Raw genomic sequence first — 17,126 nt, forward strand, 5'->3', positions numbered from 1 at the left:
AAGCATCCAAAGATGGGCAGGTTTTAGGATAATGAGTACAGTGGCCCCCGATTATGTAATTAAAGGTGATCTAATTATTGAGTATGCACAGACTGATTGCATGCTTAGTCACAGAATTTATGTAAGAAAATGGTGGCCTTAATACAATGATGAGCGTGATTTTTAGTATTATTATAATGAGTTATAAATGACTTTTAGGTTAAAGTCTAAGCTACTGCACATGTCAGGCAGGCCCATTTTGGTTAGATCCAGCTTCAGTTATCAAGATAACTTTGGACTTGGGGTGGTGTGCCAGTTTGAATGTATTGTGTCCCCCAAATGCCATTATCTTTGATGTAGTCCTGTGGGGCAGATGTTTTGCTGCTGATTAGATTTGCTTGGAATGTGCCCCACCCAGCTGTGGGTGATGACTCTGACAGAGATATTCCCATGGAGGCATGGCCCCACCCATTCAGGGTGGGCCTTGATCAGTGGAGCCATATAAATGAGCTGACTCAAAGAGAAGGAACTCAGTGCAGCTGTGAGTGATGTTTTGAAGAGGAGCAAGCTTGCTAGAGAGGAACGTCCTGGGAGAAAGCCATTTTGAAACCAGAACTTTGGAGCAGACGCCAGCCACGTGCCTTCCCAGCTAACAGAGGTTTTCCAGATGCCATTGGCCTTCCTCCAGTGAAGGTACCCAATTACTGATGTGTTACCTTGGACACTTTATGGCCTTAAGACTGTAACTGTATAGCCAAATAAACCCCCTTTTTATAAAAGCCAGTCCATCTCTGGTGTTTTGCATTCCGCAACATTAGCAAACTAGAACAGGTGGGACAGTTCTGGGCTGACCCAAGACCCTTCATTAATAAACATTAGAGGTTATCTTTAGTGATCATAAGACTCTAAAGTAGAAACACTGGATAAATGGGTGCAAGTGAAGGAAGTTACAAGGGCACAAGATAAAGGCAATACAACAATTATCAGAGATCAAGGCAGCTGGATTACAGTTCAGGTTTCAGTATTTCCCTCGGTCTACTCTAATATATCAATCAGAAAGTAAAAAGGAATATCTATATAATGATTCAATAATCATCATCAATCCTTAAATCCTAACTTCTCGGTTACAGTAATGCTGGGTGATGCACTTTCCTCACCCACGCCCACTGTTCCAGTTTGCTAAGGCTGCCATTATGCAAAATACCAGAAATTGATTGGCTTTTATAAAGAGGGTTTATTTGGTTACAAAGCTACAGTCTGAAGGCCATGAAAATGTCCAAATTAAGGCAGCAACACAAGTATACCTTCACCAAAGGAAGGCCAATGGCATCTGGAAAACCTCTGTTAGCTGGGAAGGCATGTGGCTGGCATCTGCTGATTCTGGGTTACGTTCCAGCTCCTCTCTCAGCTCTTGTGCATTCTTGAAAATGTTGCTCTTGGGGCGTTTTGTCCTCTCTCAGCTTCTCTGGAGCAAACTCTGGGCTAGCATAAGTCTGCTTTTAATGGCTGTCTCCAAAATGTCTCCCTCAGTTGCTCTCTAGAATGTCACTCACAGCTGCTCTGAGGTCCTTCTGTTTGTGAGCTCTTTTTATAGGACTCCAGTTAACTAATCAAGACCCAGCCTGAATTGGCAGGGACACACCTCCATGGGAATAATCCAATCAAAGGTATTACCCACAGTTGGGTGGGTCACATCTCTATGGAAACACTCAAAGGATTCCAACCTAATTAACACTAATACATCTGCTCCTATAAGATTGCATCAAAGAACATAGCATTTTGGGGGACATAATACATCCAAACCGGCACACCCACCCACCCCATCCATCCCTCTCCTGCAAGTGCCTCACTCACTTCATCCGAGCCTGGCCCAGGTACCTAGCAATTCTATAACTTCTGCAGTCCCTGCCCACCATCCCCCAACTTTACGCTGGAGTGACACTATTTGTTATGACTGGTTCTTTTCTCCTCTCAGTCAAACAATAATATTTTTATGACATAATTTCACTATTGTGATTCTCTCCTGGTACATAAGGGTATGGTAGAAAGAACATGACCTTCAGAATTGGCCCTGAATTTGAATCTCTGTGCTGCCACTTATAAGTGGTGTGACCTTAGGCAAGTTACCTAACCTTTTTGAGCTTCAATTTCCAAATCTGTAAAAAGTACCTGTTTCAGAGGATTGTTGTGAGAATTGAGGGACTCTATATCTATATCTATATCTATATCTATATCTATATCTATATCTGAGAGAAGTAGGTGCAAAGTATATGAGTACTCTCAAAATTGATTTTGGGAACAATATAGTAAACAGTAATTTAGCTTCCTTTTCAGTCTCAACCATTATATTTATAAAAAAAGTAGGAGAAGCATAAGAGTGGGAGACCTGGCTTTTAAATGCTCCTTAAAATTCCATGCCTATTTATGGGTAATATCCTCGGACATTCTTCCTCATTAACTGAAAGTGATATAGGACTTTGAGAACCCAGACAATTTGTAAGAATCTTGTGGTTTCATTCTTTGAAATACCTTTTTATTGAGTGTTTCCCTGGAGATGTGACTCACCCAACTGTGGACAAGAACTTTGATTGGATTATTTCCATGGAGGTGTGGCCCCGCGCATTCAGGGTGAGTCTTGACTGGTTTGCTAGAGTACTTAAGAGAGCTCAAGAGCGGACACAGACCTGATACTTGGAGACGCTTGGCAATGCAGACAGAAGGACTTTTGGAGATGCTAAGCTAAGAGATGATGCCCAGAGTTTGCCCCTGAGAAGCTAAGAAAGGACCCCCAGATGCTTAGAGAGAAAAACGCCCTTGGAGAAAGAAACAAGGATGCACAGGAGCTGAGAGAAAGGAACAAAGACAGAAGCTCAGAGACATTTTGGAGAAAGCCATTTTGAAACAACCTGGGACCCAAGGACCAGCAGATGCCAGCCACTTGCCTTCCTATCTGACAGACATCATTGGCCATCCTTCAGTGAAGGTATCTTCTTGCTGATGCATTAGTTTGGACACTTTTATGGCCTTAAAACTTTAAATTTGTAGCCAAATAAATCCCTTTTATAAAAGCCAATCCATTTCTGGTATTTTGTCTAATGGTAGCATTAGCAAACCAGAACAGAGGGAAAGGAGTTATGTGACTCAAATGACACGCATCATCTCCCATCTCTTATGCCATGCCTAGCATCTCATATTTCATGTCTAACACCCTTAGTGACCCATCTGACTCAGCCTCTGTGTTGGGGCCACTCAAGAAAGACACAGTGCTCTCTAAGTCCACTGCAGCCCATCTTCCTGCCATCTCCCAAAGGATTAGGGGGATTTTTCAATTTCTATGTCAATTTTGGAATGGTAGCTACATATCACTGTAGTATTCTGCATCCTTCCTCCATGATGAATCATCCAGGCCTAAATACTTAATATTTGTCACAGCAAATGCTACATTTAGTTCTCCAAATCTATTCATTCATCCATTCATTCAGTCATCTAATAATTCTTGGCTGCCTACTTTGTACCAGGCTCTGTGCCAAATACTGTTAAAGGATAATCTTCCATTTTTTCATCACTCCCAACAAATATACAACATGTCAGATATTTTATTTAAATTATGAATTAATGAGGGAACCAGAAAGGTGTTGCAAGCCGTTCAAAAGAGAATCCAAAGACCATATAAAGGTATAAACACATGAAGAATGCTAAAGTGAATTTGCCTAATAGATGCAAAAATGGCTTCTTCCACAGTGAAGGAGAGAAGTCAGTTGAACCTCTACCTGACAGGATTTATTTATTTATAAATAAGAATTATTTGTAATACTATCAGTTTTCCACAGGTTAACTTCTGTCCCTACAGAGTAGTAAAGCAGACTAGTCAAAGACAATGAAAGGCAAAGTTAACCCAGATGGATGAACTGGTGAGGATACCTACAACATTGAAGAAGTCTTCCTTAACTTTTCTTTACATGCTGAGGGTACAAAGATGACTAAATCCAATCTCTCCATAAGTCAAGGAAAGGAAGTAGTGAGTGCTTTTTTGGAGGCAAGAAGAAAGTGATGTGAAAATACATAGAAGGACCCTTCCCTCCATAAAATATCATAGCAAGGTTGGAGAACTGCAGTTATTTCAGCAGAGCTGAGGATATATATAAGATTGAAAAGGCAGTAAAGACCAGATTATTTATGCCAAAGGAGTAAGTTTTTATCCTATAGTTCTGTGCCTACCATAGTGTAATATGTGCATGTGCTGGTTTGAAACTGTTATGGACCCCAGAAGAGCCATGATCTTTTAACCCAATCTTTTTGGGTGGAACTTTTTGATTGAGTGTTTCCATGGAGATGTGACTCACCCAACTGTGAGTGAGGCTTTTGATTAGATTATTGCCATGGAGGTGTGCCCCCACCTATTCAGGGTGGGTCTTGATTAGATCACTGGAGTCTTTAAGAGGAGAAGATGAGAGAGACATTTTTTAGAGAGAAGCTAGGGTGTGTGATCAAGAGTTTGCCCCCAGGAGAGGCTAAGAACTGACACAGACACGGACACTTGGAGACATTTGGAGATGTAGACTGAAGGACATTTGGAGATGATAAGCTAAGAGATGAAGCCCAGAGTTTGCGCCAGAGAAGCTAAGAGAGGACTCCCAGATGCTTAGAGAGAATGCCCCAGAGGAACCAAGTAGAAAGCTGAGAGAAGCTAAGAGAGATAGAAGGCCAGAGATATTTTGGAGAAAGCCATTTTGAAATGCAACTGGGAGCAAAGGACCAGCAGATGCCAACCATATGCCTTTCCAGTTGACAGAGGTGTTCTGGACACTATCGGCCTTTTTTCAGTGAAGGTACCCTCTTGTTGATGCCTTAGTTTGGACACTTTTATGGCCTTAAGACTGTAAATTTGTAACCAAATAAACCCCCTTTATAAAAGCCAGTCCACTTCTGGTATTTTGTACAACAACAACATTACCAAACCGAACAGTGCCCTACTGATGTTCGGCAAGATGATTTTAAGTAGAACATGGATGAGTATTTTTATTTTAATAATTATATATTAATTTAATACATAGAAAAATTTCTGCCAAAGTTGTCATTTCCTTAATTGTACTGATCGGGACAATGCTAAATTTATTTAAGTAAAACAATATAATTTTGTTTAAAGAAATATATTAAATATCCAGTAGTACAGGTAGTATGTGGATATATTAAAATCCCTAAAACTTGTGTTCAAAGTCTGAGAAACCCTGCTGTAGGTGATGGGAATTAATTGGAATACTTTTGGCAGGAGAGTGATTTCACTTTCAGATTTCTAAAAACTCCCTTGGGCAGTCATGTAGGGAGGGGCAAGACTGCAGGTCTAAGAAGTATTGCAATAGGACAGGTGAGAAATGGCTCAGCTAAGAGCCATGATATTGGGTGGAGAGGAGGGGGCAAACCCCAGGGATATTTAGGATTACATTCTACTAGTCCATGATAGTTCCAGGTTGCATGAATTACTATGCTTCAGACAGTGTTGTTCGAACTTTGAAATGTATTATTCAGAACTTGTGGTATTCAGGAGGAAGTTAAACAAGCATTGCTAGTGTTTGGAGAGAGGGCAAGGTATTAGAAGATTTAGTCCTGTTATCAAATAAGTAACCTTGAAAGGTGGTGATGACAAATTATTCCCAAGAAAAGAATAGTGAAAATATATCTCATTAGCAGGTTCTCTGTGATATTAATAAATATATTAATTAATATTAAATAATAAATATATTAAATATAATAAATATTAAATAAATTTAATATAATAAAAATGAAAATATAATATTTAATATTTAAATCTTTAAGTAACTGAGCATTCAGGGTAAGTGGACTTTTCTGATAGATATGAGTTTAGAGCTGGATCTTAAAGGAGAGGACACACATGTTACAAGTGGGGGGAACGAGAAAGGCCAATGGGCAGGGGGTGGACTCTAATAGGTGGTGTTCGGCAGATGGAATACACATGGACTTGGAAAGAAGAGACGTGGTTAGTGGAGGGAAATTAAAGTTGTGAGGAGCTGTGATTGACAGAGGGCTTTGCACACTGGGGGAATGATGAGGATGTGGAGGGCCAGGTATAGAAGAGCAACTACTGCATGGGCATCGATTCTCTGATCCAAGGGCAGAATTTCCCAAGTTAGGTCCTGGGGGTCACCAGTTCCTTGAAATGATATGTTACTTAAAAAAAGGATTCCATGGCAAACTAAATTTGAAAAACATGATGATAAAGTTATTCAGTTTTCTTTACTCTAGTTCTCAGAACCTTTAATACTCTGAAGTATGTTGTGACTTTGCCAGTATATAGCATTTCTCCAAATCTATTTGCTCACTAAGCCTGTATTTTGCTAAGTATGTCCCAGAAATAGTGTTCTGTGTGTTACCCTTTAGAAAATAGTGCCCTAGGAATTTACCTGGTAGATCTCAAAACAGCAGCTGCTGCCCTGTCTCCTTCCAGACCAATCCCTGCCCAGGCAGCACTGGCGCTCCTCTCACCTCCTGTGTCCCAGACTGACCCCAGCTGATGTTCCAAACCACCGTCCTTCTCTTCGCATTCGGAAGGGATCGCAGAACTTCAAACACGTCTTTCAAAAATGGTAAAGCGACAAGATGAAAGAAAGAGGTTGCTAAATTATTTGAGATAACATTACAGTGGCAAATCCTGAGGCTTTCATTGTCCCTTAGACCCATTCGTTCTCAATCTTTACTGTTAAATGCTGCCAAGATGGAGACATTCACATGAGCAACACACTCCCATTGATATCACCACCTTCTCCTTCCTATTCAAAGAAACACACCTGAACACTAGTATTACAGTAGGAATGGAATTAGGCGTTATGACAGAAATGGCATTACTACAGGAAACATCTTGAATCAGGTCAAATTTATTATGTAAAAAGGGAATTATTCAGAAACGTTAACCCTTGATGAACTGTACTAACAAATCACTGGGGACATATTAGAACTGCAGGTAGGAACTGCATGCAGTTGAGGTGATATTTCTGATGAATGTGAGATATCTGTTGGGGTTTTCAAAAAGGTAATGACTACAGAAATCCACCTAAAGGTCTTTTGAATCTGTGACAGTCCAACAGCATTGGGCTAGTTTATGAAGAACTTCATTCAATATTCACCAACTACCAATAAGCAGTCTCTTAGGTTCTAAGAGGGATGCTGGTCACACCAGTGTTTCTCTCCTGGTGAGATTCTGCTTCTCCTTGGTCTGGGTGGGCAACAGTTTTAAAGTTCCTCAGGTGATTCTAATGTGCATCCAGGCTTAAGAAGGACTGTATAATCCTCAGGGTGGCTGGGCTCAGTCTTGACCACACTAGAATCAGGTGTTAATTTTAAAATACACTGATGCCTGGGTTTCACGCCTGAGATTCTTATTGGTTTGGGGTGCCAGCTGGTCATTGAGATGTTTCTTAGTTCCCCAGGTGATCCTAGCATGTGACCAAAGTTGAGAACCATTGCTTTAGGGAGAGCCCAGGATTCCCCGACTTCACTCCAGTTCTGGAGAAAAAGTTGGAATGTATGTCAAGGATGCAATAAGAACGTGGTTGGGAGGAGCTTCTGCTGAGAGTCAAGGACCCAAATTCTCTAAGGCCTCTTGGTTCTTTCTCTTTCCCTTCTTAGAGTCAGAATGTTAAAAATGGGAGAAGCAATGAAGACCAGTAGAGGTCCCAGGAGGAAGGGGCCAGAGGTCGATCTATTAGGCCCACTTTTAAGGGAGAAGGCTCTTTATTCTTCTTCTAGGCCTCCAGCTCCTACCAACTTCCAACCTGGGCACTGCCCCATTCCACCCCCAAACCCCATATGAATTCCTCTCCTCACCAGGAAGGATACATTTCTGAGCTGCCCAGCCAGGTTTCCAAAGAGTCAGGGCTGTTGAGGAGTGTTTCTCAGTCAAGATACCAGAAAGCTGGTGCATGAAGAAGTAGCCAGTTTATCTTTAAAGGATTATTGAGCTATTAGACACCATCCCTTGATTGATCCTGATTTACCTTCAGTTAATCTTTTGTTTTTAATCCTCCTTGGTATTTGAATCTCTGTTGTTCTGTGTAGATACTGGCACAGTTTGCTTATTTGTGTTATATCCTGCTCTACTCCAGCCAAGGCCAGCTAGACCCAGAAGTGGGGTGGGGGTTCAGAAAGCCATCTGAAAGGCAAGGTTGGATCAGGGTGTCCCCTAAAAGAAAGGAAATATGAAGAGAGCAGATGAGGCCTGCTGTGCTCTAGACCTTAAAATAAAGTAATAGTTCCCCATTAATTTGTCCCATTCCATCAAGGTAGAATTACATGATAAAGATTTCCCAGTGGTAAAGAGAATACATTTGCCTGCAATGTCCCCTGTGTAATATGTCCCTCTTACATATGTCCCCAAGGAATGAGCAGATATTGGCAAGAGACTCAGGATTCTGGATCCTGGCTATCCAGACACAGCTGACAACGGACACAAAGGGTAAATTGGAATCCATAATTTTCTTGGAATCTCTGGTCTAGTTGAGAAGAAAATTACACAAACATGAAAAAGTGACAAGCAAGGTTTCACACCTTAGGATTTCTGTATTGTTGGTGCAATCTAATAGTTTTTGAGACTTGTATCAAAAGGCCTAGGAATTGGCCAGGACCAAGGAGAAATAGCCTTCTAGGATTAGGAATGGTAGACCCACAGAGTTTATGGAATATGAGCAGTGAAGGCATGATTATTTCCTGGATAGTGATGGTGTATTTTTTTTTTTCTATTTTAATGTGACAACTATGATCATTTCTGGTTAATGAAGATATTAACTCTTGAAGGTGTGCACACTCAGGTAGAAAGGTGGTTAAATGCACTTGTGCTGGCTCCAATCCATGCCTCCAAGGATAGGTTGTTCTCAGGCTCCTGGGGTTACTGATAAAGGGATCTTAGCAGACTCTTCACAAGGTGTTATGGGCCAGTTATTGATTCAAAGTTCCTTATCACTAAGGCTATCCATTCAGATGTGGGAATTCCTTGGCATGGTACCCTTGGATGCTTTTAGTGGATCAGATTGGGGGTTTGGACTGGATGTTTTTCTAAGGTCCCCTTCAATCCTGTGATTGAGTGATAAGAGACTTTGGAGAAGAGAGAAACCAACAAGGTTTTATTAGACTGGAGAAGTCCTAATAGAAATGTGAGGCCTGAGCTGTACCCTGAAGGCCAATAGGATTGAGAGTGGCGACCCCCACACCTCCACTGTGGTGACCCAGCAGTGGAGGGGCCTTAGGTTCCTGAGAAAGGAGAACATGAGATCAGACTAGCAGTGGACAATGATCACATTTTTTCCAGGAGCCTAGAATACTGCAAATTAAGCAAATTCACACATAAATAAAATTTGTGTGGGGGGAAAAGGATGAGGAAGTTACATATTTAAATTATAACATATTAGTTGTATGCTAGAATTAGATGTGGAGAATAAGCAAAACTATTTCAGGAGGATGGAAACAGTACTAAATTAAAATGTAAATAGGATTTTTATTTGTTGGGGGGGAAAGGGACATGTTTGATTGACCTCAGTTCAAATCATACTTAAGGCCTTTAAATGTGTTAGTTATATGCTAATCTTTATATGCTAATTATTAATTAAATTTGTCCTCTAAAGCAAAGTCAGTGAAAGCTTTCCTTTGAAACATTTTTGTAGGAGGCTAGTTGAAATTATGAGTGCAAGGGCATTTATTTCAAATATTCTGTAATTCAAGTTTTTCACTAAGTGACTTTATCTAATGAGTTTTAATTAATGAGGTGTTGCTGTATATAGATCAGAGCTCTGAAGCTCCTGGAAATTTTTATGGTATCTGTCTTAGTTTCTTGGCTGCTGTCACAAATATCACAAAATGGGTTGGCTTAAACAATGAGAATTTATTGTCTCATGGTTTTGAGGCCAGGAGAAGTCCAAAATCGAGGTGTCAGCAAAGCTTTCTCCCTGAAGACTGTGGCATTGTGGGGCTAGCTGCCAACAATCCTTAGTCCTTGGTGTTTCTGACACATGGCAATGCACATTGTGATGTCTTTTCCTTTCTCCTCTGGGTTCTGTTGACTTTTGGCTTCTTCCTGGGGCTTTATTTTTCTCTACATCTGAATTTCATTCTGCTTATAAAGGACTCCAGTAATCAGGATTAATGCCCAACCTGTTTCAGCTAGGCCACACCTTAACTGAAGTAACATCTTCAAGAGATCCTATTTACAATGGGTCCACACCCACCAGAATGTGGGCCAAGACCAAGAACATGTTCAAACTGGGGTACACAATTCAGTTCACCACAGTATCCAAAAAAGTAGTCAATAACTATTTACCGATAATAAGAAGAGCTTGACACAAGTACATACACATTTCGTCACCTGTTTAACACTATATTAATAGATGTCAGATCCAGACAGCCTGTTAGTAGTCCTCGTCCAACACCTGTGGCCTAGAGGGGGTTTCTCTGTCTCTTGAAGTTTTACCACAGTGGTTCTCAAAGTGCACTGTGGTTCTCAAACTAGCAGCATCAGCATCACCTAGGAGCTTGTTAAAAATGGAATTTCTTAGGCCCCACCCTAGACTGAATTGGAAACTCTGAGGAAGCACCCAAGGATCTGTGCCTTAATAAGCCCTCCAGGTCATTCTGATCTACCACTTTCAGGCTTCAAGCTACTTTGGGGCAATAACTTCCCTCTCAACAACATAGAGAATTACTTCCTGTTTTAGTTCTAAATTTATCACCTGAAGTTTTGGTGGGTGTGGCACACAGTCTTCACAAGTGTAGGGGCACTTCTCACGCATTCTTTTAGAGGTAACAGTGCAGGGTGGGTTTTAGCAGAAGGGGAACCAAGTCTAAAGAGGAAATGAGGACAGAGCTGCAGAGGCAGGGGCAAGGGGAAACAGGGGCCAGACTTTGTCCCCCTTCCTTCCCTATTATTTGATAATTTGATAATCCAAGAGCCACTCCAAAGAGGAGCACAGCATCGTCTGGCTTGGGGCCTGGCAGCACAGGGTGGGAGAAAATTTTGGAACTGTGTATTTGAGATGATGGGAGTCTCATATACTGACCAACATTGTTCCAGAAATTGTCTGAATAAAGCAAGATGGAACAGACAAGGATCCTCTAGCCCTATGGGAGAAGAATATTGACATGGAAAAGATACCCCAGATGACTGGCTGTGATTTAGGGCAGGATTCTACCACTCCCCACCTGCTCCTGCCAATCCAGCGCTAGCTGAGAAATCCGTGGATCTAGGATGTTCAAGAGATGAGGGCAGAAGGGAGCTAGGGTGGTGACCTGATCTTGCTTCCACGGTCTTTGCTGGGCTGTTGCTGAAGTATTTGGAATTAATTCCAGAGTAGGGAAGGATGGTGCAGTGATGTTTACCATTTTGTCTGCCTAGAATAGACTGTTTTCTCAGAAATGCAGTTTTCCAGTATATGGGTCATTGGGGGCTGCCGGTTTCTTACCCGTTTCCTCAACTGAGTGATTGGCCAGAGGTAAGGCACCTTCCCCAAGCTTGGCCAGGCTTGTGGATTTCTGACCTTCAATCAAAGAGGGTCTCAGGCCCTCTTAGGTGGCAGATGTGAGTCTGAGCTGTTTGGTGGCCGTGTCCCCACAGGCTGCATGGAAGAAGCCAGTCTGCAGTGGGGAAGAGTGACTAAGAGAAGCAGAAATGAAAGATGGAGAAAGGTTTGGCGGTTTCCTAGTCCCATGCTCTGGTCATCTCTGAGGCCCAGCTCACACCCACCTTCCTGCAGTTCAGTTGGGTGAGTCAACAAATTCCCCTTTTTGCTAAACCAATTTATCCCTTTAGGTACTGTATGTAACTTCGTGACATCTTTCTGGAGATGCTACAACTGGCAAAGAACCCAGTAAGATTTTGAAGGAGAATAGTAGAAAAACGTGATTTTAAAAATGTCATTTTATTTGCATTTCCAATACTTTCCTGAGTTGTCTATTGAGGCTTTTGAAGCATTGGGCAGACTGTCTTAGGAAAGAGACAGGACCCTCTGACTCCCCTTCCAAGGCTACACTTTCCCTAGTTGAAATTACTGGGTACTTTTCTCTATCAGCTCATTAGTGTGAATAACAATGTGTTGAACAAGCGGATTTGAAAGGTCTAAGTAAAATGCAATTTTGTTTTTAAGTCCCACTATTCATTTGAATTTATTCTGTGGAATTAGTTCTTGCCCTTTCCCTGGATGAAAGTTAAGGCAAGATGAACATGCTCATTCATATGCAGTAAAAAGGTCTTCCAATTAATCAATAAAATGTGCAGTTCTGGGTAATCATCAAAACATCAAATTTTGCTTCTAAGTAGCAGTTGCTCCTCCTCCCCACAGCTTAGCTGAGAAGCCTGCAGTGGGGAGGATCCTTCTGTTTTATTCCCCTCAGTTCCCCCCAGTCCTTCTACACTTGCCTCCTACACCTGAACCAGTGTTGTTTCTAACTCTATAGCCATGAACTGCAGGAAGCAACCTTTACCCAACTTTAATCACAGGATGACTCTATGTTTAGGAAAATTTGCTTTCATGTGGAACATTGCAAAAGGATTTTATCAATATAAATAGTTTATATCCACATATTTTCACCATATCAATCAATTATGGTTTTCTTTTTCTGGAATCCATGTTACTATTCAATCTATGGGTTGTTTATGCTTTTAGATGTTTCTACACTTAATGACAGAGTCCACCAAGTGTGGCTCTAACACTATTGTTCCAGGGTGTCCTCTGGAGCAATTTTGTTCTTTTTTTTTTTTTGGCATAGAACTAGTATTGGCAGCTTGACAGCTCTCTAGCTCAGTGTCATGTGACAGTAAATGTTCCAGCTTGCTAAGCTGCCAAAATGCAATACACACCAGAAGTGGATTGACTTTTATAATGGGGGTTTGTTGGTTCACAAATTTATAGTTCTAAGGCCATGAAAATGTCCCAATTAAGGCATCAACAGGATGATATCTTTTGTGAAGAAAAGCCAATGGTATCTGGAGTTCCTCTGCCACATGGGAATGCACATGTCTGGAGTCTGCTGGGCCTCTCCCAGGTTTAGCTTCCAGTTTCTGTGGCTTTCTCCAAAATGTCTCTGGCCTTCTATCTTAGCTTCTCTCTCTCAGCTTCTGTGTGTCCTTGCTTATTTCTCCCAGGGCGTTTCTCTCTAAGCATCTGTGGGTCCTCTGTTAGCTTCCCTAGAGTAGACTCTGGGCTTCATCTCCTAGCTTTGCATCTCCAAATGTCTGGGTCTGTGTTGGTTTTGAGCTCTTTCTTTCTCCCTGAGCTCTCTTGAGGACTCCAGCAAACTAATTAAGCCCCACCTTGAATGGACAGAGTCACATCTCCATGGAAATAATCTAATCAAAAGATCCCACCAAAAATGGTCTGCCCCAACAAAAGTGGACTAAAAGAACATACTCTTTTATGGGGTACATAATAGATTCAAACCAGCACAGTAACTCACTCAGTTTCATCACTGGCTGTTTTCAGAGTTCTTCAGTGGATATGGCCTAATTCTGGTGACTTAATAAGCAGGTGGTTTGTCAATTGTGATTTTTAAAGAAACAGCATTATTGAGATATAATCACATACCATACAATACACACATTTAAAGTGTACAATTCATTGGTTTTTGGTATATTCACAGATATTTGTGACTACCACCACAGTCAATTTTAGATTGTTTTTATCTGGAAAAAGTGCACAGGGCAGAGTCCAGAAAAGGTACCAAACATGGAGCTTCTATTGTCCTCTCCCACGGAGTCATGAACACCATTAGTTTCCTAGAACTTATGTGTGACAGTATGCATGGAGTATTGCCAGTCAGGGAAACTCACCCGAGCCTTGGTATTCAAAATCTTTATCGGGCTTCTTCACCTAGGCATGATTGATTTATTGACTAAGTGCTCACATGGTTGATCTCAATCTCCAGATCGACTGACATGTGACCCAAAGTACCCACCCCAAATCACGATTTGTCTTTATGGTTGGCCAGCCCCCATCCTAAAATCTGGCACGGCCAACTCCCACCCCAAACAAGAACACTGCTGCCAATTATGATATAGCTTACCTCCCCAAAGCCAAGGGCAAAGAGCAGACTTCTCTTTGGGCCAGGCCAAATTCTTTATTATAAAGGTAACATCTGTTTTGCAGTTGATATTGGCCAGACATCACTGTTAATGTTACCTTTGGATCAAGTCCAGTCCCTAAATGGCAGTAATAGAAGTTTTCATGGTTACTGAAAAAATAAATAAGTGTTTTAAAACTCGGGGGTGGATATCCGAATAAACAATTTGCCCAAGTTACACAGCTAATGTGTGATGGAGCTCTGAGTTTGTAAGTAAGTCTTTTGGCCAGTGGCTCTTTCCATTGGGCTATAGTTGCCTTTTTAGAGAAAATAAACCAACAAAAAACTCACGTTCTCCCTCTACTTCTCTCCCCTTCTCTCTTCTCCCTCCTTCTCAATCTCTCTCTCCTCCTCCCTTTCTCTCTCTGAGTATTATGTAAGTTGTAATGGAAAGAATAAACTTTCCTTTCACTCCAGGAAGAAACAGAGGGGGAATGAGAGCCCTTGGCTGAGATTTAATCCAGTTTTCAAATGTTCAGTTTTGACCAGTTGGCGGTGGGGGACAGAAAGATATGGCTCAGGCTTAGGACCCCTTCTTGTTTCTGTTTGGCCAAAGGGACACAATTTGAAAGCAAGAGATGTAGAAAGGAAGTAACCCTGCCCTGCAAAATCAAGTGAAATACAAACTTCACTTTGAGGGCATGATGCCTTGGACATTTCTAAAATACGATTTCTTCCTGCCTCTGAATCACAAAAACAGTTGAGTTCTTCTGAGTTGTAAGGAAGAAGTCACCAAGTTATTTTAGTAACATAGGTTCATTGTGAGAATGTGAAGGAGATGAGAACTTTGGAGAAACTGCCTTCAGCAAAAAAAATTCCTCCAAATTCTGGGAGATACAGGAAACTTCATGGAGAATCTAGTACATGCTGTATCATTGTTAGAGATTCCACAACAGCTGCTCTAGCAAGCCACAGCTGTGGTTTCAGAGACTGAGGGAAATCCCAGAAGACTTCCCAATTAAAGGATGTCTAACATTTTGGCAAGTGCATGTGGAATGAAACTGTGTAGGAACTGCTTGAGAAAAGGCCAGGAAGTATTGAAGAAGGTGTTTGCACTGAATATCTAACATTTACTCCTCCAGATCCAGTATTTCATTTTTCTCCACCTTGCTCTGTGTTCTGGGAACTGCCCCACATGATGGTACCAGTAGACTTTCTTGCTCTGCAATTTCCAATTGCGTTAAACCAATAGAAGCACTGAAAAAAGATTAGAGAAGAGTGAGAGTTTTTCATACCTGTGGCTCTCCCCCTGCCAGGTCACTGTGGGCTGGCTGCATCTCCTGGCAGGTAGCTTTCTCTTGGGTTCAGATAACAGTTTTCCCCCTTCAGGCCGAGGCGTGATAACAGGTATTACATGCACCATCTCTTATTGCCATTTTTTTTTTTTTATTGTGATAACTGTGCTACTATGGAGTATTATGTACCCCAGAAAAACCTATGTTCTTTTAATCCTGTTTTGTGGGGCAGACCTATTGTAGATGGGATCTTTTGTTTAGGTTGTTTCCATGGAGATATGACCCTGCCCATTCAGGGTGGGTCTTGATCCCCTTGCTAGAGTCCTCTATGAGAGAATAAAAGGCAGAGACATTTTGGAGAGAGCCGAGAGAGAAGCTAAGAAAGAAAATGCCCCAGGAGAAAGCAATTTTGAAACCAGGAGAAGAAGGACTGGCAGACGTCACCATGTGCCTTCCCATGTGACAGAGGAAACCCAGATGCCAGCAGCCTTTCCTCAGAGAAGGTATCTTCCTCTTGAGGTCTTAATTTGGACATTTCATGGCCTTAGAACTGTGGCTTTCTAACCTAATAAAACCACATTGAAAAACCCAACCTATTTCTGGTATTGCATTCTGGCAGCTTCAGCAAACCGAAACCTGTATATATAACTGCATTTTGCTTATCCATTTATCCATTGATGAACACTTGGGTTGCTTCCACCTCTTGGCTTTTGTGAATAATGCTGTTATGAATACTGACACTGATGTACAGCTATCCGTTCAAGAAGTGGTATTGCTGGGTCATATGGTAATTCTGTGTTTAATTTTCTGAGAAACTGCCAATGGCTGCACCATTTTATATTAATGCCTGAGGATTCCTATTTCTTTGCATCCTCACCAACACTTATTTTCTGTTGTTGTTGTTTTTTAATAATAGCCATCCTAGTGGAAGTGAAGTGATATCTCATTGTGGTTTTGATTTATATTTCCCTGATGACCCATGATGTTGAACATCTTTTCACATCTCTATTGGCCATATAGCCAGATGGCCCATAAAGTAACTCCATTTTTAACAGTCCATTGAGTTTTAAACAGCTTGTGTTTAATCAAATGCTTCAGACTTATTTGCTTCAAAAGACATTTGAGAGCAAGGCTTCCCTAGCAAATGGAGTAAAGACTAAGACAAAGAAAGCTTACACATTCTGATCTTTTCATTCCTGAGTGCACATCAGCACTGCAATTATCTAGTACAGAATGAAGTAACATGGACTCACACTTTTGACTATAAACTTTTGGTTTCACCCTATTATGTTTCCTCTCTTTGTGGTTAGCCACTTGGGAGGGGATTTCCGGAGATGCAGGCTACAGTTTGTTTCCCAAAATATTTTGCTTTGTTTTGGGTGAGAAAGTGTGTTGTTTACTCTGCAATATCTAGATCTCAGAGAGCTAATATGATTTTTAAGCATAATCACATGATCATTGCTTGTCACAGGGGTGAGGGGAGGTCAAGACCCATTCTTGACCTGATATTTTTTAAGAGAAGAGTTCCAGGTTTTTTTTCAAGTGGACTGTGATTTCCAGAGCAACTCCAAAACTAACCCCACCTCCTTGGACTGATGTAGACCAGAGCCTTTACAGAACTGGGCTCAATCTTATGGCTGCTCTTGGCGAGACCAGAAGAACACCCACCTCTTCCTACCTACCAAATCACGTTCGTCACCAGGTCCTGCCAACGTCTACTCCTCCATGTTATGTGATCCTGTTTTCTCTCCATCTCCACTGCCACCATGCTGGACCTCATCTCCCTCACGAACCCCTATA

General features: G+C 41.5%; 1 protein-coding gene across 2 annotated transcripts in view; it reads left to right on the forward strand.

Annotated features, from left to right (window-relative positions):
• Positions 1-6,566: 6,566 nt before the first annotated feature.
• The window catches only part of ALPK2 (alpha kinase 2), a 211,522-nt gene continuing 200,962 nt past the window's right edge, over positions 6,567-17,126 (forward strand). The window contains exons 1-3 of one of the 2 annotated variants that reach the window (XM_037805891.1): positions 6,567-6,581; positions 8,370-8,446; positions 11,591-11,738. In XM_037805891.1, coding sequence (XP_037661819.1) covers positions 11,596-11,738 — 143 coding nt within the window. In that variant the 5' untranslated portion in view covers positions 6,567-6,581; positions 8,370-8,446; positions 11,591-11,595. Of the gene's footprint in view, positions 6,582-8,369; positions 8,447-10,846; positions 11,469-11,590; positions 11,739-17,126 lie in introns of those variants that run through there. The other variant, XM_037805890.1, reaches the window with a different exon arrangement.

The sequence above is a fragment of the Choloepus didactylus genome, chromosome 16 (genome assembly GCF_015220235.1).
Source record: "Choloepus didactylus isolate mChoDid1 chromosome 16, mChoDid1.pri, whole genome shotgun sequence".
Classification (NCBI taxonomy): Eukaryota; Metazoa; Chordata; class Mammalia; order Pilosa; family Megalonychidae; genus Choloepus; species Choloepus didactylus.